This window comes from Callospermophilus lateralis, chromosome 12 (assembly GCF_048772815.1).
Source record: "Callospermophilus lateralis isolate mCalLat2 chromosome 12, mCalLat2.hap1, whole genome shotgun sequence".
In the NCBI taxonomy this organism is placed as follows: domain Eukaryota; kingdom Metazoa; phylum Chordata; class Mammalia; order Rodentia; family Sciuridae; genus Callospermophilus; species Callospermophilus lateralis.
This window is the reverse complement of record NC_135316.1, coordinates 41,716,908-41,741,103: the sequence shown is the minus strand read 5'-3', so window position 1 is coordinate 41,741,103 and position 24,196 is coordinate 41,716,908. Positions and strand designations below refer to the sequence as shown.

The following is a 24,196-nucleotide window of genomic DNA, read 5'->3' as shown; positions in this document are numbered from 1 at the left end:
AACTTTTAAGTACTCTAAAAATGTTTTAAAAGGAAAAAATTTTTAACAGCATAACCTTAATCTTATACACATCTACATCTACACAATTAATCATCTGTACATAAAGGCATCTATACCTGTCTTTACATTACATACAGTACAAATAGTCTTATACATATAATCAGGCATGTACTACATGTATATACTAACACTGCTGAAACCATAAGGGAAAAATTAATTTAATTACATTAAAGCAAAAAGTAGTTGGATTCCCCTGCAATCTGAAGTTAGAAATAAAAATAATAAACAACAACTAATAAATGTCAAATATTATTCTCAATCTTTCCAAGCTATACAAATATGATGTAGATTTTCTTGGTAGAGAAAAACCTAGTTATACTTTCCAGGATAGCCCTTATGTAAAGATAATCAAAGACTATACATTCTTATAAAAGACAATCTCAAAGTCTAAACATTGAGTATGATTTAATGAAATCACCTATTTTCTCTGTATCGGGAACTTGACTGGGGAGGACTGTGATTTAGCCTTCTGGAAAACTTCTTCTCTCGCTCTTCTTCTTTTGTAATCTGATATTTTTTTAAAAAGTACAAATTTAGCAACAATTATTCACTGCGATATTACTATTTCAATAATTTATATTTAAATTAATTTAAATAATATAGGAGCAATATTTTCCTCTCATCATGACTTCTACAGAGATATATGATCATTTTTATGTTAAAAAAAGCTAAAATGGATAGATATGCAAACAATATGCAGATATGCAAACAAAATAAATTTTACTATTAAATAAAATCATTTAACCATAATGGAGTCTGCTCAAATTTAAAGTATAGAGTAAAAAAATTCATGTTTATCTTAAATAATAGTGGTAAGAAAACAAATATTTAATTGTCCTCATTTTAATATAATTAACAGAAAAACACTTTACAATTTCTTTCAAAAATCTAACATACATATATGCTATGTTTTGGTTTCATAGATTTAGTCTTATACCAAACACATCAAACAATATAATAGAATGCATAAAAACTAACCAAGAAAAAAGAAAATATTTGAGGACTGGGAATGGGTGCAAGGCCCTGGTTCAGCCCTAACACAGGAAAAATAAAAGGAGGGGAATGGTGAAGAGAATACTTGAGAAAAATATTCATAGAGCTAAATAGTTTCTCACTGCATCCTGTCAACTATATAAGGAAACATTTCCTTGATCAGTGCTACTTTTTCCAGATTGTACAGCCCAGAACACTAGTTTCACAGGATATTAATGTATAATAAGAAAAAAAGGAATTAATACTGAACATAGTTTCTACAAATGTGTCAGGGCTTAAAATTACTCATTTGCATGAAGAACCCTATTCTGATTCAAGTAATCAATGGGCAGGGTACACATATCCCAGTTAATACCACCTTTTTCAGTATTCCTTTGGATAAAAACGTCTATCAAAAGTGTACCATTTGAATAAATTAAATGGAAATTCTACCAATAGACTAAACTAGGTGAATATTTTATAATGCTTTCAACAGTTTACTTCTTCATCAAGTACTTTTCTCTTCCCACCTACTCCAACTCCCCTCTCAACCCAGACAAAAAAACTGCGAACTAATACAACCGTCCTGGTGCACTTTTCCTTTCTATTTGCCTCAATTGTTCTCTTGCAAGTAATTTAAGTTGGCAGCTATATTCCACAGCACACATGCTCAATTGAAAATTTTTAATACACCACAGCATTTTAAACCCAAACTGCCACCTGGAATTATGACAGTTCTAAAAGATCAGGGATAAATATTCTCCACAACTGGCCAAGTAAAAAGTATTACTGCATCAATAGACTTAAGACTAAGCTTTATTGCTAACTTGCTTTGGAAAAAGACTATTTCTTAAACCAAGGGCCCATTATTTACTCAAGTTTTTTTAGAGACAGCAAAAATCTGAAACCAATCCAAACTTGTATCAATGAAAAAAGCTTAAATTATTATATATATATTTATGTGGCACAAGAAATTGCCAACAAAATATGTAGGTCTTTTCCTAATATATCCCACACAATGGTAGGTATGAAAATGCTCAGTTACAAAATTACAATTCTTGTCTTCCCCTGCACATAGAATTGACTGGGATGTTTGTGTGTAGGTGTAACTATATATAAAACTATACATACATGTAAATAGCTTCTGTATGTACACATGTATATAAATATATTCAGAAAGACAAAAATACACTTGAGAATTATTACATAATATATGTACATATTATTACATAATAAACTATATTGCTCATATCATCTAGGAAAAGAATAGGAAAAAATACTAAAAATCACAACCATAATTCCCTTGTGTTTGACTACCTTAAAAATAGTTCCTTACTGGGCTGAGTTGTGGCTCAGTGGCAGAGCACTCACCCACACATGTGAGGAACTGGGTTGAATCCTCAGCATCACATATAAATGCATAACTAAAATAAAGGTACTGTGTTCATCTACAACTTAAAAAAAAAAAATTTAAATAGTTCCTTACTAAACAAATGAAGGATAGAAGCAAACAAGTCTATTGTCATTCTAATTGTTTTCATAGGACACAAATGATGAGACTCCATGTTTTTAAGATATTGTGCACAGAAGAGTTAAAAGCAGGTCTAGACTGCTATTTTCAGGAGGGCCTGCTTATAAGACTGGTCCTTGGCTGGTGTTATGCTTTGGATCTGCAATGTTCCTCAAAAGTTCATGAGTTGAAGGGCCTGGTTCCCAATGTAGCAAACATTCAGAGGTTAAGACTTTCAGAAAGTGATGGGATCATAAGAGCTCTAACCTCTTCAGTGGATTAATCCACTGTTGGCCTCATGATTTCAACTGGACTGTTAAGAGATGGTAAAAACTATAGGAGATGGGAACTAACTGAAGGGAGTAGATCCTTGGGGGCATGTGCTTAAGGACCATATTTTGCCCCCAGTTCCTTCCTCCAGTTGTCTCTACTTTGGTCAGTATCTTTCCTTTGCCACATCCTTCCACCATTATGTTCTGCCTTGCCTCAGATCCAAAGCAATGGAGCCAAATTAATAATGGATTGACACCTCTTAAACTGTTAGCCAAAATAAATCTTTCGTCCTCTCAGTTGTTGTTCTCAAATATTTTGATCCAGAAATAAAAAGCTGACTAATATAACTGGCTTCTCCAACCCTTGATTTTGTTAGGGTTTCCACCATTCACTGATTAAGAATGACTCACTGGCCAGGTACATGTAATCCCAATGGCTCAGGAGGTTGAGGCAGGAGAATCACAAGTTCAAAGCCAGACTCACGCAGCAACTTAGCAAGACCCTGTCTCCAAAATAAGCAGCTTAGCAAGACCCTGTCATCTCCAAAATTAAATGGTTCCTGGAATTAGTGGTCAATTAGTGGTTTAAAAAAAAAAAAGGCTAAGTCTATTTGTGGTAACAATATGATTTACACCCAGTACCTACTTTCCTTTTGGGAGTATAGAATCTTGGTACATATTAGGTAGAGGGTGCCTACCACAAATAAAAGCCCTGGGAACAGAGTCTCTAACCAGCTTCCCTGATTCACTTGCATCATCACAACTCATTGTAGGGGAATTAACATATCCCATGTGACTTTAAGGACTGTGGAAACTTTAGTCTATATTCCACCAGATTTCACCTAATACACCTTTTCCTTTTACAGATTTTTGATTTGTATTCTGTTAAGTCACAGCCAAAAGTATGACTGCATGCTGAGTCCTATGGGTGCTCCTGGTAATATCACCAAACAGAGGTGGATCTTGAGGACTAGTAACACAAAGATACAGAAAAGAAAACTATTGTGCTTAAAGGACCTGTAAAGGGATAACACAAATTCTTACCTCTTCTTTTTTTATATCTTTTTCTTGGTGCTGAAAAAACTCTACCTTCAGGCTTCCTGATGATGGCTGCTCTGGAGGAGGTAGATAACTTTTTGTATTCACAGCATCAAAAAGTTTTTCCACAAATATCTGTGTCTCTAAAAATAAATAAATAAATAAATAAATAAGCCAGATTAAAAGACATGACAAAAATTTTGCACTCTTTCACATCAGACCTCCAATATGATGTAATATATCTTGACTTATATAAATCTAGAAATTATACTAAAACCAACAGCTTCCCAATCATTATATACTAGCCATGGTAATAATGATTTGTTTAATCTGTTTTCAAGGTAGGAGAGACTGGAATGGCTAGAGCTTCTGGGCCAATCACTTCCCAGTCATGAATAGTCTATTTGATATAGCCCACCCACTATGTAACACAAACACTATTATTATCTAGATATTGACAAAATGTAAAAGTTGAAAAGCAACATAGCTAGAAAAGAATCAAAGTGGTTTCCTAAATGATACTAGTTTTGAATAAACATTTAGTCATTTTCTTAATCTTTTAACCTATGTCAGAAAAAACATAGACATGCAATGAGCATATTCCTATAATCCCAGAAGCTCAGGAGGCTGAGGCAAGAGGATCACAAGCTCAAAGCAAGTTTCAGCAAATAGCAAGATCCTGTCTCTAAATAAAATATAAAAAAGGATTGAGGAGAAAACTTGGAATGGAACCACCATTTGACCCCATTATCCCACTCCTCAGCATATACCCAAAGTTAGCATACTATAGTGACAAGGCCACATCAATGTTAATAGCAGCTCAATTCACAACAGCTAAGCTATGGAACCAACCTAGGAGTCCTTCAACAGATGAATGGATAAATAAAATGTGGTACATATACACAATGGAATATTACTCAGCCATAAAGAAAAATGAAATTATGGCATTTGCCGGTAAATGGGTGGAAATGGAGAATACCATGCTAACTGAAATAAACCAGTTCCAAAAAACCAAAGGCCGAATGTTCTCTGTGATATGTGGATGATGACTCACAATTGGGCAGAGTAGGGTGGAGGTTCACTGGATTGGGGGAAATGGGAACAGAAAAGATAACCCAATGAATCAGACATAACTTTACTACATTCATTTTTTAATAAATAACCAGCGTTAACTCCACATCATGCACAATCACAAGAACGGGAATTATACTCCATGTATGTTGACGTCAAAATTCATTCTGCTGTCATGTATAACTCAAAGAATTAAAAATTGTTCTATTTATTTTTTAATTCATTTTTTAGTTGTAGTTGGACACAATACTTTTATTTTTATTTACTGTATGTGGTGCTGAAGATCGAACCCAGGGCCTCACACACGATAGGCGAGCACTCCACCACTGAGCCACAACCCCAGCCCCCAAAATTGTTCTATATTTAAAAGGGATGGATAAGGATAGGTCTCAGTGGTTAATTGCTCCTGGGTTCAATCCCTAGTATAAGAAAAAAAAAAAAAGAATGAGCATATTAATGAGGAAGTTTCCATTTTAAAGCTATGGATATAATCAGAAACAACACTATTTAACTGTTACAATTACAACCTATCTCATACTAAATTCCTTTAATGCTCTATGAATAATCTTACTATAAATAATTTATTAAAACAATAACAAAATACTAATTTTAAAACCAAAGGTCTTACCTTTTTGAAGAAATACATCCAGCTGATCAATACATAATGCCTTTAACTCTTTTTCACTTTTGTCTTTCTTTACCAAAGCCAGAACATATTTTGCTAGGGCTGATGGATCTGCATCACAGCTAAAAAAAAAAAAAAAAAAGAATGTTGAGGGTCTGGGGTTGTGTCTCAGTGGTAGAGTGCTCATCTAGCATGTGTGAGTCGCTGGGTTCAATCCTCAGCACCACATGAAAAAATAAAGGTACTGTGTCCATCTACAACTAAGAAAAAAAAATTCTAAAAAAAAAAAGAATGTTGAAGAAAATTTAGCTATAAATAACAGCACATCCTATAAATTTTAGGTACAAACTGACTTATAAGATATTACAGTTGTAAATTAATGTGTAAAAATACTGCCTCATACAAGGCACTGAAGAAATATGTTCTCCTTACATATCATAAATTCTATTATTCATACAAGAAATAATACACATAAAAAATGACAAAGTTTTCATATCTTAGAGAAATCAGTTTGTTAAAAGGGTAGAGAAGAACTTTATACAGTTTGTTACCATTTGTTGGGGAGGGGGAGAAATCAGGTATTTAGATTGCTTACGTTTCAATAATACATATGAATCAAAGGATAGAAGGATTAAAAAAAACAACTAATAACTATGGTTATTTGTGTCAGGGGAGTGATGGTGAGATCCAAGAGCAGAAAAGACAGGAAGGAAAGTTTCTGATGAGTGAATCATGTTCAAGATTTAACCCTAAATTTCACTGTCCGAAGTCTACACTTACAACCACTACACTAGACTGCTTCTTACAAAAAGTTGCCCAGAAACCAGACCTCCAATTTTCACATCTAATTGGTTTATTTCAGTTAGCATGATATTTTCCATTTCCACGCAAATGCCATAATTTCATTTTTTTTATGGCTGAGTAATATTCTATTGTGTATATGTACCACATTTTATTTAACAATTCATCTGTTGAAGGACACCTACCTCCTCCTTTTATTCTCCCCTTTTCAGTTTAATTTTCAAAGCCTGTTATTTAAAACAGTCTCTAACCAATTTCTCAATCTCCTATATCTTTCCTTTTACCATCCTTCTAACTCATGGGCTTGGTGAAATCCCAACCTAGAACTGCCACCATGCCCAGCTGGCTAACTACTTTTTAAAATTTGTTAAGAATTCAAAACATAAACTAGAATCAATGTTTATAATTTCATATCTAAAACCAAAACAACTTGCACTTGGGAGGCAATTTTTTTCAAGTTATATATGTCATTCCATCATTATTTCTGTATTCTGAAAATAAAGAAAAGGTATGTACTTGGCAAATTTGAGCAGAAAATAAACTGAACCATAAAAATTTTAATGATATACCAAAATGTTTTGATTAGGAATAGAAAGGCTAAAGATGTCCTACTTTTGTCTTAATTAGAAGTACCAATACTACATTATCTGAACACCTAGTAATGATAATCTGCTATGAAAAGCTAATGAAAGCATTTAAATTTACCTAATCAAAAGAAAATCATACTCAGATAGTAAGGGGTTATTAAAAAAAATAGTCTCCATGGCAAGCAAGACTGTTAAGGAGATATTTTGCTATACTAGTTGCCACTGCTACTAACAGGTTTGTGATGTGAATGACACAAAATGTATCAGAGCTAGATTATTTCCCCCATTGAAAGTGGGACTAAAATCTTCTTACAAACCATAAGAAAGAGGGCAGGGAAAATCAATTTTTGAAAATGTGACATACTTCCTTCCTATTTAGGAAACCGGTTCTATTTTCCCTGTGTACTTTTTAACCACCCCTGCAAAACAATCAAAAATCTGCCATTAAAGAATGATTCTGACCAAACTGCTTTAACTCTCATCACCTGTTGGGGGTACAGGTGGAAGAAGAAGAGTAAAGAAAACAAAAATTTTAAAAAAGAAAATCAGAAACTACAAAATAAGGAAGGCAGGACACCTTACTTACCAACCACATTGGTAGAAAGCAGGTAAAGGGGGAATACCTTAACTATTTAGTGAAAAATATATTAAAATATGATTAAAGTGTGAAACAGTAAGGGGGAAACATAATTCATAATGATGCAATAAAACAGAGAGAGAAAATAGTGCGGCTCTCCCATGTAGAAGAGTGCTATGGCTTGAAGTTCTAGGTCCCACCTTTTATATTTTTTAAAAAAACAGATTCTTAGAAAATGCTCAAGATGGTAAATAGATGTTATTATTAGATGGCTTATGAGGGATTCTCAGCCTAGAGAATAGAAATGTCAGAGAGAACTCAGTAATCCTGCAAATAACTGATGGGCTATCACAAGGAAGAAGAATTACATTTATTCAAATGTTCTCCATGGGATATAATTACAAAGAGTAAATAAAAACAACAGATTTTTGTCTTAAAATAGATGGACTTAAAAAAAAAAAAAAAAGGCCTCCCCAAAGCAAAATAAACTGCCTAAAAGTTCAATAAACTACCTGAAAGAGAATTCTTCATTATTAGAATGATTTCAAGTATAGACTGAAAAATCCCTGGCAGATAAGCACTGGACTAGATAGTAAATGCCCCACAAACCTGAAAGAGCATAATCATTAGATTTAATTTTGTTCACAAGATATCATGCAAACATATGAAACATCCCTTCTCATTACCAATCTACCTAGCTATATGTATGTGAAAAATAAAATATATCTTTAAAAAATTACACTATAAATCACATACCATAAAAGATGTTTTAATGAAAATTCAAAAACTAATTTTTTTTTAACTCTTAGAATCTGGGCCTATCATGGATCATTTTAATCTTCATTAAATTTGAATAAAATAAAATAACTTATTATGTTTGGCTTGGTGGTTATCTTCCAATATTGCATTCAATACTCAAATACTTAATATATACTCAGTATGGCAGACATTATTCTAGATACTGAGGACATAACTTTGAAAAGAATAAAGTACCTATCCCCACAGAATTTATATTGGGGTTGAGAGGACACACATATACATACACATATTTATGTAAATAATATGTACTGTCATATAGATAAGTGCTCTATAGAAAACTAATTCAGGGCAAGATAATGCATAGAGGAGGAGGAAAAACTAGAGAGAAGAAAGGAGAGAGGGAAGCAGGGAGGGAGGAAATGAGTGAAGAATTACAATCTTAGATGAGATCATCCAGGACTGACTCTTGACAAATTGTTTTAAATAGAGATCTGAATCTAGGCAGGGATTGCAATGAAGTACAACAAGATGTTTTATGGGAACAGTCCAGACCCAGTGAACCCAAGAGAAAGAGAGTCTGAGGCAAAAGCCTATTTGACATAATACAAGGAAAGAGATTCCAGTGAAATGGAGCAAAATGAGCGTTCACCAACATTTAAATTTCGAATCTTTCATCTCTCCAAGGATTTCAAATTAATTGCTTCAGTGAACTTTGACAAATTAAACATCCAGATCACCTTAAAACCACTCACATAATGATTTAAAGGCATAAAAATAAAACTTTATCAATCTTTGAATATGCCATGTGAAGAATACAACAGATAAGAATGCCATCTTTATTTTGGAGGTTCACCTTCTTGCATAATTTTAATAAGCATAGGGGTGACTATCTAAGAGGGTTATTTTTCTTCCAGCTATATATGAGGAAGTATACAAACTAAATAAATTTGATAAGTCAAAGTAATACAGAATATCAAATGCTATAATAAAATCTCCCCCAAAGAACTGGATTTTCTTAATATTGTTTAAATAACATGAATCAAAGTGCCCCTAGAAATAAGGGTTGCAATTTTTCCTAACATACTCATCATATAATTGTTTTAGTTTATGATTTCGGATTTTTCAAAACAGTAATGAAACAAAGAAAACTAACACTCCACAATAATATTTCAGGAGTTTGTTTTGCTCAAGTTTCTTGGAGGCTTTAGAAATTCAGTGGAAGATAACTGATAGAATTTAAGCCCAGCTTCCATTTTCAGTAATCTTGAAAAGAAGGAGCTGGAGGTGGTAGTGGGAATTAAAAATTAAATTTAAATATGTTAACTCAGTAACTGAAGAACACGGATATACACCCACATCTGTTCCTACCAATTTTTCATTTTATATTCGTGAAGAATACCTAATTTGCATCAGTCATAATTCTTTATTCTGTACTTATGATTACTTTTAAAAACCCAAATTTCAAGCAACAAATGATACACACACTGAAATTTTTAATTGCTGTAGTTTATTGTGCAGTTTCATATAATCCAAGTAAGGCAAAACAGATTGATTGTGGTTAACTGTTAAAGTACATGTTATTCGTTAAGAATTATTATATGCTCAGTTCATTCTGCAAAATAAACTTAACACCAAAACATATTGAAACATGTTCTGAACATAAGAATCCCACAATCCACTTAATTTCCTCCCACCTTTCTTTACAAGAGGGGATCTCCAATGTTTTCTCAGATTCCCTTTACGTAAAAATTAGAACTCCAAAGAGCTTTTAGGGCTATAGCTATCAATATTTATTATATCAATAATGAAAGTGAGAAAGTTTTTAATTCCTTTAAACTAACAACCAATTACAACTTAGCATGAATATTACTTTCTTGAAGTCATCAAAGGAAGTATTGCTACAAATAAATGAAAAATCCAAAAGCATCACCAGCTTTAGGCATAGCTGTATCTAGGAGGTCAAGCGATATTACCAGGATACTACTTTGCTTTCCCTTTAGAGCATTTCATTTTTAGACCACAGAGAAGCAACAATGGACCCACAGCTATGTTATTCTCATAGCTAGAGAAAGGAACCTATCATTCTCTCCCTCAGGGTCTGTACTAGCCCATACTGAAAATGACTCAACCTCCCAGTCTGGGTCATATCCCCTCCGCAAAGTCAGGGATAAATAGAATTCCAAGACTGACCACCTCACTTAAACTAGATACTGTACTTTTTACAGGGGTCGAGGGAAATCTTATATTTTATAAAACAAAAGATTTTTTACAAGAATTATAATATTTCACATTTTGTTCAAATACCTTTAAATGTCCTGTTAATAGAAGGCAGACCAATACTTTTGCATTCCATCTGTTGTGACACTGTTTGGAAGTACATGAAGAAAATCTGGTCCTACACAGATTTATAGTTTAAAAAAAAAAAAGAAAGAAAGAAAAATGGAAACCTCACGGATGACGTGAAAGTGTTTTAGGGAAACCCTAGGAGTCCTCACACCACACACAAGAATCACTGCTTTAAAAGTTATTAAGACATTTGTCTAATTCCAAGACAAATTAATATCTTCACAATCTCAAAGACCCAATAATCAGATCACAAAATCAAAGTAAAAGTTTGTACTGTTCAGTGCAAAGAGCAGTAACCCAAATAGCAAATTAAGCACACATACTCGTGGGCATAACATCATACCTCTCTTAACTCTCTTTTTTGGGGGGACTAAACCTAGGGGCATTTAAGCAGAGTCACAGCCCCAGCCTTTTTTTTTTTTTTTTTAATATATTTTATTTAGAGACAGGGTCTCGCTGAGTTACTGAGGCTAGCTTTGAACTGGCGATCCTCCTGCCTCAGCATCCTGAGCTGCTGGGATTACAGACATGTGCCATGATGCCCAGCAAAAAACTCTTGAGAAAAATGGAATGGCAATATGGAAACACAACAAAATTCCACATTTAGATATTTGTTGGTATTTTTTATTCTAATTCATAGTTGAAGAAGTATTTGAGTTTTCTGGGAAAAGTATGGTTTCCAATAGTCATCATTTTATTTACATTCTACCTAGTTACAAAATAGATCTCAGGTAATCCATCCCTTCTGTTATTAAAAGATGACATAAAAGGCTAGTAATATTTTCTTTCATGACCAAGCAAAGGCAGAATTTTCCAAGAGAAGGAGTACCAAGGACTACAAATATAAACTATCATTCTATTGTATAAACTAGGCCAAGTCAGTTAAACCATTAACATCTATTTCTTAAATATTTAAAAATAAAACAACATACTGGCTAATGTTGTGTGGTAGGCTACACCTAATACACATTCACTTCTAAGTCTTTTTTAATATTGCCAACAAAATTTTTTAATACTGATAATGATGCTAAATATTTTCCTATAAAAAGAGTAATTATAGACCTTTTTTGATTCAGAAATCTCAGGACTAAGAAATTAATCTTTAGTTTCTTCATCTGAGGAAACAGCCGTTTTGTCAAATGAGAAATAACTGTAAATGTGTTCAAAGAAGGCTTTTTTTTTCTTTTTCTTTTTTTTTTTTTTACTGGGGATTGAACCTGGGGGCACTTTACCACTGAGCTACATACCCAGTCCTATCTTTTATTTTGAGACCGGGTCTAGCTAAGTTGCTCAGGGCTTCACTAAAATTGTTGAGGCTAGCCTTGAACTTGAGATCCTCCAGCCTCAACCTTCCAAGTCTCTGTGATTACAAGTATGCACCACCATGCCCAGCAAGAAGACATTAACCAGGTAAACATCATAACACAGGTTCAAGAATTACTGAAGAATAAATTACAATAAAAATTTGAAAGTTATAAAATGTCTACTTACTTCTAAGATATGCTTTATTTTAAATTCTGGGTGCATTTTAAGTAATATATTTGCTTTTGAGCTCACGCACTAAGCCATATTGTTGGCCTTTCTTTGAAGAAGTCTGGTATTGTTTAAGAAGAAAAGAAAAATTGGACTGAATCCCAAAATACCTGGGGTTTTTAAATTTCTAATCTGGCATTAATTCTACTTATTCACTAAGTATATAATCCTGGGTTAGCATTTTACTTCTCCAGGCTTCAGTTTACATATTTTTAAAATAAAAACACTAAACTACAGCATTTGAAAAAGTGGGTCATTTCAAGGAGTAAAATGTTAAGCTTTCCCCATCAATGTACCTTTTCTGCTCTTCCCATCCCTAATAACTTTTAGCTAATTGAACTTTAAAATTCAGTATACTGTTAGAATCTTCAGGGGCAAAAGAAATTTTTCCCTTTATGTCTTTTTTCAAGAACCATAGGATATGCAAACAAATTTCAAAGCTCTGGGAAGGATACATAACAACTAAATTCTACTAAATAGAAACATTTTGTATATTTCCCCTAAATTGAAAACCTAAAGATCTATACATATTTCTACCACTGCTAAATTGTAACTGTTTTATGTTTGTCTGTTTCCCCTCAAGGGGATTCTAGGTAACTATATCTGCCTTTTTTCCTAGAACCAACCACAATGTATTGAGAAGTATCTACTAATTACCAACATTACACAAAAGGTCATATAGAAGTAGAGGCATAGCAACCAAAACTCAGAAAAAGCATGTCTTAATTAATGTCACAATTAGGACAAATGTATAAGTGTACTAATGAATTCATAAATTTGTCACAGAGACAAAAATGTAAATAAAAATGCCTCTAACATTTTGACAAGTTGTCTTTTCTTCCTATATCCTGACTGCTCAGACTTAACCTCCTGGGAACATTTAGCACACATTTTCCAAGATTACCTCCTTCTCTCTTGCTAAGTACCTAGACTAAGTACCACCTACGAAGTCCAAGTTTAGTTATTTCACAATTCACTCCTAAACTAGAATGATCAACTGCTTGCTAAAATTGTCTCCATAATACAAGTTAAAATTAAATTATCTACACACCATAAGCAACATTCTTGAAAAAATATCTGATCCGGTTGCTCCTACTTTAATCTTCTCCAATTTTCCAAAATATCCAAATTCCAGCATGGCAGTAAAACCTCCTCTTAATCTGAAATCAATAAAGGCTATGTGGATTCAGAAGCCTCTTCTTAGTCCTAATGAATACAGGTGGTTCCTCAAAACCTCATGTATCCTCACAGAACTTAACTTTTATTTCAATTTGACCTATTTAATCTCATCAGAGGCACCCAAAAGTTAACAAAATTCAACCTGAAAAATATCAAACAGACACACACACACACAAACACACACACACACACCACTATTTACTGTTATATAAAGCAGTTTTCAAAATCAGATCTACTTCTTCCAATCAATATGCTATTATGGAATTAAACTATTTAAAATGGTAACTTAAGTACTTGAGATCATGAAAGAACATAATATAAGCATTAAAAGTTCAGTTTTCCATTGCTAAATCAAATGCCTGAGATAATCAACTACAAACAGTTTTGTTTTAGCGCAATTTTAGAGGTTTGGGCCTATGGCAGCACATCATGTTGGAAGCTGGAAGCAGAACAAAAGTATTAATTTCATGGCTAGGAAGTGAACAAGAGTGAGGAAGTGGATGGGGTTCCACTATCTCCTTCAAGAAAACACAGCACCTTCAATGACCTAAAAATCTACCAGGAGGACCTCCCAATAACACTAAGTCTGAGGACCACAGCTTTAACACACGGCCTTTTGGGGAACATTCTAGATTCAAAGTATAGCAGTCATGCTGACGATTTTATATATTCCCCAAAAAGTCATAAGTGATAGCAGGCCATAAAGTACCTGTTATCTTTTAAACTCATACAAGGAACAACAAATAAATGATCTCCTGAACTGCATATTAATGTTTATGTGAAATTTACAGTCACACAAAATTATATTTACAACAACTGACTTCATTTAAATTTCATAATTTTTATATCAACTTTTAAACTTCCAATAAGCAATGGAAAATAAATAACTGAAGAATGTATGTATAGCAATAGAGAGTATAGGATATCAGAATTCAAAAAACTACAAAAAACTCAAAAATAGTCTAGAATTTATGACGATACATTCATTACAATATGTCCAGTCACTTTTTAAAAATGGTTCCTTAAAACCATGGGGAGGGGTTAAAAATGCAATACAGGACATAACTAAGTAAGTTTATCTGGACTAATAGGTTTAAAGAAATAAGAAAATACCTGGCCAAGCTTCCAAACATCCATTTCCCCCTCTTTTTGTGGTGCTTAGGGTTGAGCCCAGGGCACTCTACCACTAAGTTACACATCCCCAATCTTTTTTATTTTTTATTTTGAGACAGGTCTAGTTAAGTTGCCCAGGTTGGGTTGAACTTGTGATCCTCCTGTCTCAGCCTCCCAAACAGCTGTAATTATAGGCCTGAGCCATCTCACCCAGCCAAACATCCAGTTCTTAATCCTAAAAAACTCTCCAACAATAACATTAGATGATTTCTGGCAATCGATGCCTACTAATGAGAACGAAGTGTATATACACATGGAAAAATACACAGAGGAAGATGTATATTTATAGAGTCAAAAAATAGGAAAACAACCTAAATGACAGGAACAAAATAGTTATACAAAGTGTAGTATGTCCACACAATGACACTAAATTTCAGGCATTTTAAACATAAAAACTACATGTTATACTAAAAGTCCAAAGGAAAAGACATTTCAAACCCTTCTGCTATATTTGTTATCTTTTCACACTGTGAAAATTAATTTAAGAGGCTAGCATCTGCTATAACTTGGATGTCACCACCATTAACTCATTGTATCCCCATCATGAGGTAGAACCAGGCAAGGTCTTCAGGAAGTAATCAGAATTAGATGAAGTCATGAGAGTAGAGCTCTCATGATTGCATTTAATGAGCCTATTCGGACTTGCTATGTGCTGCTCCATACCAACTGCCTTGAAACTTTAGACAGTACTCATCAGAAAGAAGAAGAAAGAAGGCTCTCACCAGATATGGTCCCTCAACCTGAGGCTTTCCAGTCTCTGGAACTGTGAGAAATAAGTTTATTTTCTTTATAAATTACCCAATTTGTGTTACTGAGTTGCAGTAACAGAAATGGACTAAGATTGGTCACAGTTCATACTGTAAATACAACACTATTCAAACAAATTGCATTATGTTCACTAAATGTAACACTATGGAGACACTGGAAAGAATAGGATTCTACTTAATAATATACCCTTATGGCAGGATATGCAGTGTTACCTGGAATATTAGTTGCAGTAGCATGGGCATAATATGAGCTAATAAATTTTTTTAAATTATCTACTTACATAAATATGTAATAAGTGTGTGTTAAGTTTTACATGTTTATAAGTATATGTGAGAATAAGAAAGGGGACATAAGACTCACTTTTAGTTTATATTTTTATACTATTTTAATTAAAGTAAGCATGTATTATTATCAAGTAAAAGATTTAACAAGAAACTGTGTTAATCTGAACTAAAAATAGTATTGACATTATTATAATAATTATACATTACTCTAACAATGAAATACTACTCAACAATAAAATGAAACAAAGTATCTGCAATAGTATAAACCTTTTAAACATTATTTTTTAAAGAAATCTTACACAAAAGAATACATACTCAATGATTCCATATGTAAGAAGTTCTAAAACAGGCAATACTAATATATAGTGGCAAAAAAATCAGAACAGTGTTTTCAGGCAATACTAATACATAATGGCAAAAAAAAATCAGAATAGTGCTTTCTTCTAGTGACAGGTGTGGTCACAAGAAGGAGAATCATGAAAACTTTTCAGGGTGATGTCAATGTTCTTTACCTTGATGGGTGGGAGACTGGGTTACAGCAATGGATGCATTTGTTGAATTCATTAAATGGTACACTTAATATCTATCTGTATATTTGATTGTACATAAACTCTAAAATTTAAAAAGAAAACTAAACCAATACTGAACTGTAATGATATACATCTTTGTATGTCTACAATTTACTTTTAAATGAATCAAAGAGGACATGCACTGATGTCTACAATTTACTTTTAAATGAATCAAAGAGGACACAGTGACATGTACACTAAAATGTTAATGGCAGAATCTAAGCAATGGGTGTACTGTAAGATTCAAAACATGTTTCTTATATATTTGACTTCTCATATACTATAATCCTGTGGGGGAGAGGGTTAAGCAAAAATAGGCAGAAAATTCTGAAAATGAGTATTATTAACAGGGAACTAATCTTACAGGGAATTATAAATCCCCCCAAAATAAAAGTGTGGTATAATAGACACAGATCAATAACACATATAGAAAGTTAGAAAAAACCCAAATGTACATAAAAATTTATTATAGAATTAAGGTAGTCTCCCAAATCATTAGGAAACACATATATTATGCAGTTAATTGTATAAGGATAAATTTGTACACATGTGAATAAAATCAAGAGTGCTGGATCCATACTTCCTACATGCCTCTTTTAAATATATTTCAGGTGGGTAGAAGACTGAGGTATTAAAAATAAGAGCACTGTCAGGGGTGATGGTGCATGACTGTAATCCCAGCACCTTGGGAGGCTGAGGCAGGAGAATGACAAGTTCAAAGCCAGCCTCAGCAACTCAACTAGGCCCTAAATAATTTAAGATTGCAAAACAAAAAATAAAAAAGGGTTGGGAATGTGGCTCAGTGGTTAAGCACTCCTGTGTTCAATTCTCAGTATCAAAAAAATTTAAAGACTATAAAGCACATGGATGATACCACTAGGACTCTCTGAAAGACTGTATTTAATCTCTGGCTCAGTATGTGTGTAGTATGCCTATCATTTATTAAAGTTCATTCACTGTGATAAATCAATCGGTACATGGGCAACCTGGTAAGCACTATTAATGATAGCTATCAATACATTACCACCATCATCAATATCCTCATCTCAGAATAGGAAAGATTTTGTATAGCTTATAAACAAATCCAGACTCCATGAAATAACTCCACTCTCTATATTAAAACAATTTCCAAACCAGGCATGGTAGTACATACTAAATTTTAGTCCCGGCTACTTGAGAAACAAGAACAGAAAAGTTGCCTCAGCCCAGGAGTTTGAGGCCAGCCTGGGCAACAGAGTGAGACTTCATCTCCAAAAGGAAAGAAAGAAAAATTACTGTAAGCAGAATCAACATAAATGTCAATATGGGGAAGAGAAGTTGCAATCCATATAGTAATTTCTCTAATATATGAAAATCCCTACAAATAAAAATTTTAGGAAAGCAACAATGTAACAGAAGAAAATAGAGTATGAGGAACTGACATGAAAAAAACATACAGATAGATGAAGCAATTAAAAATGTCTCCCAACATAATTCATAAAACAAATGCACATTAAAACTACAGTAGACTTTCCACTTCTGGATAGATGCAGAAAAATCAAAAGATACCATTCCTCTCATCCTAACTACAAAAACAAGTCACTTAAGATGGGAAACTACAATATTTTTTAAAGCCTCAAGAGCCGAGAGGACACACACATACACCTAACAAATGAACTAAACTCTAGAAAGCGACAAACCTTGCATCAGAGAAAAGAAAATCCCAAACCACGTTTTTTTCATTCCTGATAAAAAGTCAAGAAAAATCTGCCACACATGGAGGTATCAACCAAACTTTAAATTATTTTTAAGTCACATACATATTGGCTATTAAGATAGACCAGAATCCCCACATCCCTAAGTCATAATCACTACATCTACAACCACTCATCAGCACTTACCAACAAAAACTTCTGCAGTAGTTCTAGGAGTAGTAAAGAAGAACCACAAGAGATCACCTAAGAACATAGTTTTGAGATCTATAGGACAATATCAAAGAATCTACCACACAAGTAACTGAAATCTCAGAAAAAGAGGAAAGAAAAATGAGGCAGAAAAAAAGTTTGAAGACATATGACCAAGAACTAATGAAAACTGATTAAGGACACCAAAACAGATCCAAATTAGCAAACCCAGAAAGAAAACACACACACACACACACACACACTCCTGAGCCACCACAGTCAAACTGCTGACAAATAAAACGAACTAAATCTTAAAAGCAGCCAAAGGGGGAAAAATAGACACATTACACAGATGAACAAGGTTTAAATGACAAGTCTGCTTCTCACCAAAAACAGAAGACAGAGGCAATGGACAATGTTAAAAAAACAGCTGAGAAGTGAAAAACTGGTGACCAAGGTTCCCCCATAAGAGGGAAATAAGACAATAAACTAAACATAGAATAAATAGATTAAAAAAGAAACAAAATTAAAAATGTGAAAGAGAAAAAGGAAACAACAAAAAACCTAACAACATTCTTTAGAATGAAGAAAATTGACAAACTATTAGAAAAACTGAACAAGAAAATAAAAGAACAAAATTATCAACAAAAAAAGTAAAACACAGTAAATCCTATAGTCATTAAATGAATGACTACAATGTAAGCAACTTCGTTAATAGTTTTAACTGCTAACAGGAGAATTCTTGAAAATGACACATAAAGACACAGAATACCTATTAAAGACTGATTTTGTGTAATCAACCAACCTTCCCAAAACCAAAACTTCAGTCCTAGATGGCTTCACTGGTGAAGAACACAAATAACTAAGAAAATAATAATAATAATTGTAAAATTTTTCAGAAAAATAGGACAGAATGATTCTCCATTTTTTTTTAGTATTAGCAAATCAAATCCAGCAAAATTTTTTTTAAAACTAATACTCCATGATCAGGAGGCTTTATCAGAGTAAATGCAAGGCTAGATTAACATCTAAAAGTCAACCCATGTAAATATACCACTCTAACAGATAAAAGGGAAAAAACACAATATGCTCATTTTAACAGATGTAAAAAAAAAAAAAAATTTAACAAATTCAATACCTTTACATGACAAAAACAGCAGTTAAAAGAGAATTTCCTCAATCTGGAATAACTCCACTCTCTATATTAAAACAATTTCCAAACCAGGCATGGTAGTACATACTAAATTTTAGTCCCAGCTAAAATGTGCCAGGGAGGAAAAAAAAAAGATTTGTAAGACCTCGACACAGAAAAGGATAAAATTTGCCCGTATATTGGTAAAACTTCTCAGAAAGAATCATAAGTAACAGATCTCAAACATCCCACTACTTACACAAACCAAAGACACTAAATATAATCCTAAATTAAAAATAAGCTTCTAGCCGGGCGCAGTGACACATGCCTGTAATCCCAGCAGTTTGGGAGGCTGAGGTTGGAGGTTCACAAGTTCAAAGTGAAGTGCTAAGCAACTCAGTGAGACCCTGTCTCTAAATAAAATACAAAATAGGGCTGGGGGCAGGCATTGTAGCTCAGTGGTAGAGCGCTTGCCTAGCAAGTGTGAGGCACTAGGTTTGATCCTAAACACCACATAAAAATAAATGAATAAAATAAAGGTCCATGCATCTAAAAAAATAAACATAAATAAATAAATGGTTTCGTACCTATCTGCAACTAAAAAAAGAAAAAGAAAGAAAAATACATCTGGGGATGTGGTTCAGTGGTCAAGTGCCCCTGAGTTCAATCCTCAGTACCCCCACAAAAAAAAGGCATTTAACAGTTTGTAAAGTAAAAGGCATTTTCTTACATAAATAAGGTAGTAAGAGAGTAATAAACCTAGTAGGAAGGGTTTACTGTATCTTGTTTGTTTTATTCATTCCCTTTTCTTGGGGATAAAGAAAGTATTATGAAGAAAAAAAATATTCCTGGGAGTCATTTTGTTCAAGCTTGAGTTATGCCATTCTCAGTATGTTCACATCACACATGAAAATATCTTACTTTCTACTTTAATGATAATAGTATCACTGTCTCTTGATTTATACATATAAAATGATTTTGAGAAGTACTATAAAAATGCTGAAACAAAAAAAATGCTAAATTTAAATTTAATTAGTCAGGAACTCACAGTGAAAAGTCAAATAAGAATGTAGCAGTAAAATGTGGTCATAAGATTCAACTTGTCAAAAGTTAAGGGGATGAATGGGTAATAAAAAGCATTTTGGCCAATAATTAATTGCAAAATATTAACTCTTCTACCAACTATAAAATTTATCAGATTAACATTACTGAAAGCAACTCTTTTTTGTGCAGCTCTATGAAAGCAGCAATCCTGAACACTGTACCATGTAATAATACTTTACTGAGTAGATATTAATATTCTTCAATGTCTCCCCCCGCCCCCACAAAAACTAAGTTACCTGAATAACTTTAAGCTTAAACATTTTCTCCTCTTGAAGGTACTATGAAGTAAAAATAGAGAAATAGGTCCACAGATTATTTAATCTGCAAACTGCTCATATAAGTATTTCTCTGAAGCAAAATTCAACGTGACAGAGAATGGAAGTTGAGTTCCATCAAGAGTAAAAATGATTACATGAGAAGAAAAAAAAAGTAGGAATATAAATAGAAAGATAATTTAAGCAGATCATTAGATTCTGTAAGCCAAGCTAAAAAGAATGCAATTTATTATCTAGAAATGCTGAAAATCTGGATTAAGCAAAAGGATATTAAAAAGGTTGGAGCCAGATGCTGTGATATATGCCCAAAATCCAAGCAACTTGGGAAGCTGAGATAGGAGGATCACAAGTTCTAGGCCAGCCTCAGCAAGCTGGCGAGACTGTCTACAAAAAAAAAAAAAAACTGTGGAATGCAGTTCAATGATAAAACATCCCTGGGTTAAACCCTTCTACCAAAATAAATAAAATAAAAAAGGTTGGGTATCCACGTCAAAAGAACTGGAAGGGAGAAAGACCAAAGACAGGAAGATTTTGTTAGGAAACAAATTGTGCTGGTAGAGATAAGGAATATGAGCTTCCTATTAAGCAATGTCACTAAGAATTGTTAAAAGAATGAGATAGGACCTGATGATTAAGTAGGGGGACAAGAAATGGAGGGAAGAGATGCCAAAATGTAAAATTTCAAGCCTGGATAATCTGCAGAAATGAAATGAAATGAAGTGAACCTAGAGAATGTTTCTTTTCAGAAATGTAACTGAATGTTCAGGTGACAGATGCAGGCAATTGGAAATAAGAGCTTAAAGTTTTGAGAAGTAGTTTAGTAAACATTTATGTGAAAAATAAATGCCCATAGTAGAAGTTCTCACGTTGAGTCCATTAACAAGCTCTGAAATTTGAAGAAAATGTTTTAAGTATATTCATGCTCAGGAAGGGAGTCTTTAATCATTCTTTGGATCTTAAGCACCAATGGCAGATTATTAAACAGAAACCATCTATAGCAATTATCTTAGTCCATCTGGCTGCAATAATAAAATATTCCAGACACGGTAATGTTTAATGAACACAGACTTTTTAGCTCCCTGTTCTGGATGCTGTGAAGTCAAAAATAAGGGCATTAGAAGGCTTGGCAATTCTGATCCCAAGGCAGAGCCTAGAAGAAAGGAACACACTGTTCCTCACAGAATGGCAGAGAAGCAAAAGGGGGTTGTAAAGGCATTAATCCTACCCATGAAGACAATCTTTATGGCCTAATCACCTCTTAAAAAGTCCTAATTTAGCTGGGCAGGGTGGCACACACCTGTAATCCCAGCAGCTCGGGAGCCTGAGGCAGGAGAATCACAAGTTCAAAGCTAGCCTCAGCAGCTTAGCAAGACCCTACGAAACTCAGTGAGACCATGTCTCTAAATAAAACATTAAAAAAGGCTGGGGATGTGGCTCAATGAAACACTTCTGGGTTTATTTTCTGACACCTCCCCCCCAAAAAAAAGTCCCACATGTTTATGTGTTATATGAACCATTAAAATTTGAACATGAGTTTTGGAGGGGACACAACATTCAAACCACAGCAGAAATGAGTAAGACATCATGAGTAAAAATGATTACATGAGAAGAAAAAAAATCAATGTAATAACTTTGAAAAATACAATTCAGAGTCAAGAAAAGGAATTAAAGTCCATAAGACTAATTTAAAAGAAAGAGAGCCAAAGTATCAGGGTTCCAAGCAAATAGGAAGTTAAATACGAAGTTAAAAAGGCACCATCAAAGGGCTGCAGGTATACCTCAGACACAAAACCCTACATTCAATACTCAGTACCTCAAATCATCATTAATATTGTCTGATGTTACACACATAGGTCAAAGAATATAAAAACTTCAGTCTTTTTTTGTAGTTGTAGATAGATGGCATGCCTTTTTATTTGTTTATTTTTATGTGGTACTGAGGATTAAACCCAGTGCCTCACATGTGTAAGGCAAGCACTCTGCCACTGAGCTACCACCCTAACCCCTAAAACTTTAGTCTTTACATTTGTTAAACATAAATTCATTGATAACACTGAGGTAAGCAGTTTTGGATGAATATGCATAGTAAGAAATTATATTACAAGGGATTAAGAAATAGGGCAAATAAGCAAAAAGTATTGGATTTCACAATTTAACAGTGAAAGGAAAATGAAGCCAGCAAAAAGGTGACTAGAAGAAAAATACAATTTTATTTTTGCTACTACTCTTGTTGAGTCTTTCTTCCTTATGGAATAGAAAACTGACTCACTTTGCCAAAAGGAGCAGGCAGAAAGGGAAAGATACAAAGAGGTCAACATGATCAAAATTTCAGAAGGAAAAAGATCATTTTGCAAACTCCAAAGAACACTTATTCCTCTAAGTTAGGACCAAAATAAACTTTAATGTGGTGAGAAAGGTATACTTGATAATAACAATTGTGGATAATGAGAAAACACCACAAAAATTCCAAGGAAGTTTCATGATTAATCTCCGCTAAGGATCAATAACCACTATGCTTTAGAATTTTGCCTTCTTCAATAAAGTTACTAGGAAAATATAAAAGTAAAAAAGTACATATAGAAATTGAAAAAAAAAACACTATTGTGTAGTAGTGAATTAAGAATAGTCATGGCTCTAGAGTTAAAAAGCTTGAGTTCAAACCACTGTGAAGAAGTATCAACTATGCTTCAGTGCCTCAGTGTCATCTTCTGCAAAACATAGGTAACAATGTCTAATAAAACCTAGAATACAAAACATTTAAAAATGCATGCAAATGTCAAGATGGTAGTGGCAGCAGTATTAGGAGAGACAATACAAACAATAACAATAGTAGTGAAACCTATTAGTGTTTAATCAACCAGTATGTAAGAAAGAGGGAAAAGCTAGGTTCTTTAATGTGTCTCACTAAATCCTTGCAATTACAGACAGAAACCAGTATAATTCTCCCTATTATATTCAAAAAGAAAGGACAAGTTAATTTGCCTAGCACTCAGCTAATAAATGGCAAAAGTGAAATCTGAATATTGATCTATGTAGACAAAAGGCTTCTTCTCTTTCCACTACACAATTCTACCTCCACAGCATCTCACAAAAGCAAAAGAGGAGGTATTCTATTCTTCCCAACTAAACTCCAGAATCTGAGCACAACATTAAATCTATTCTGCTGTTTTCTGAAAAACTGAAGAATCTGATTACTACATCTTGAGGTGTATTTAAAAAAAAAGTCTATAATATTATTAAAATGTGGACATTTAGTGATTTTAAGCCTATAAAAAAAACTTTTAAAATAGAGCAGAAAACTTTTTATATTTAAAAAACAAACAAAAAAGAACAAAAGAGTTTAATTTTTTGTCCAAGGACTTCACATGAATGTTAGAGGACAGACCAGCATCCAGGTTTACATTATTATTAACAAGTATGACTAAGCAAATGCTTGAGACAACAAATGACATTTTAATATCTACATTTTCAATAATTTAAAAAACAAACTTAAAACACTGATCCAACTACAGAACTCATAACCAAATAAAATACAGACTTACGAACTTTTATTTCATGCTAAAAATGCAACCAGGCATTCACCCAACCTCATTTCCATCAATCTGAAAACTCATCTGCCCTAAAACCTTTTATTGGCTTCCCTCTATCCTTCAATAACATCCAAAATTCTTAACATGA

The 24,196-nt window shown here is 33.4% G+C and overlaps 1 protein-coding gene across 12 annotated transcripts in view; it reads right to left on the bottom strand.

Moving 5' to 3' along the window:
* Positions 1 to 24,196, bottom strand: part of Rbm26 (RNA binding motif protein 26) — a 78,119-nt gene that overhangs the window by 50,177 nt on the left and 3,746 nt on the right. For all 12 annotated transcript variants that reach the window (XM_076872670.2, XM_076872672.2, XM_076872671.2 and 9 more), the window contains exons 2-4: positions 5,552 to 5,670; positions 3,859 to 3,995; positions 479 to 567 (exon numbers count right to left, since the gene is read on the bottom strand). In XM_076872670.2, coding sequence (XP_076728785.1) covers positions 479 to 567; positions 3,859 to 3,995; positions 5,552 to 5,670 — 345 coding nt within the window. The remainder of the gene's footprint in view (positions 1 to 478; positions 568 to 3,858; positions 3,996 to 5,551; positions 5,671 to 24,196) is intronic.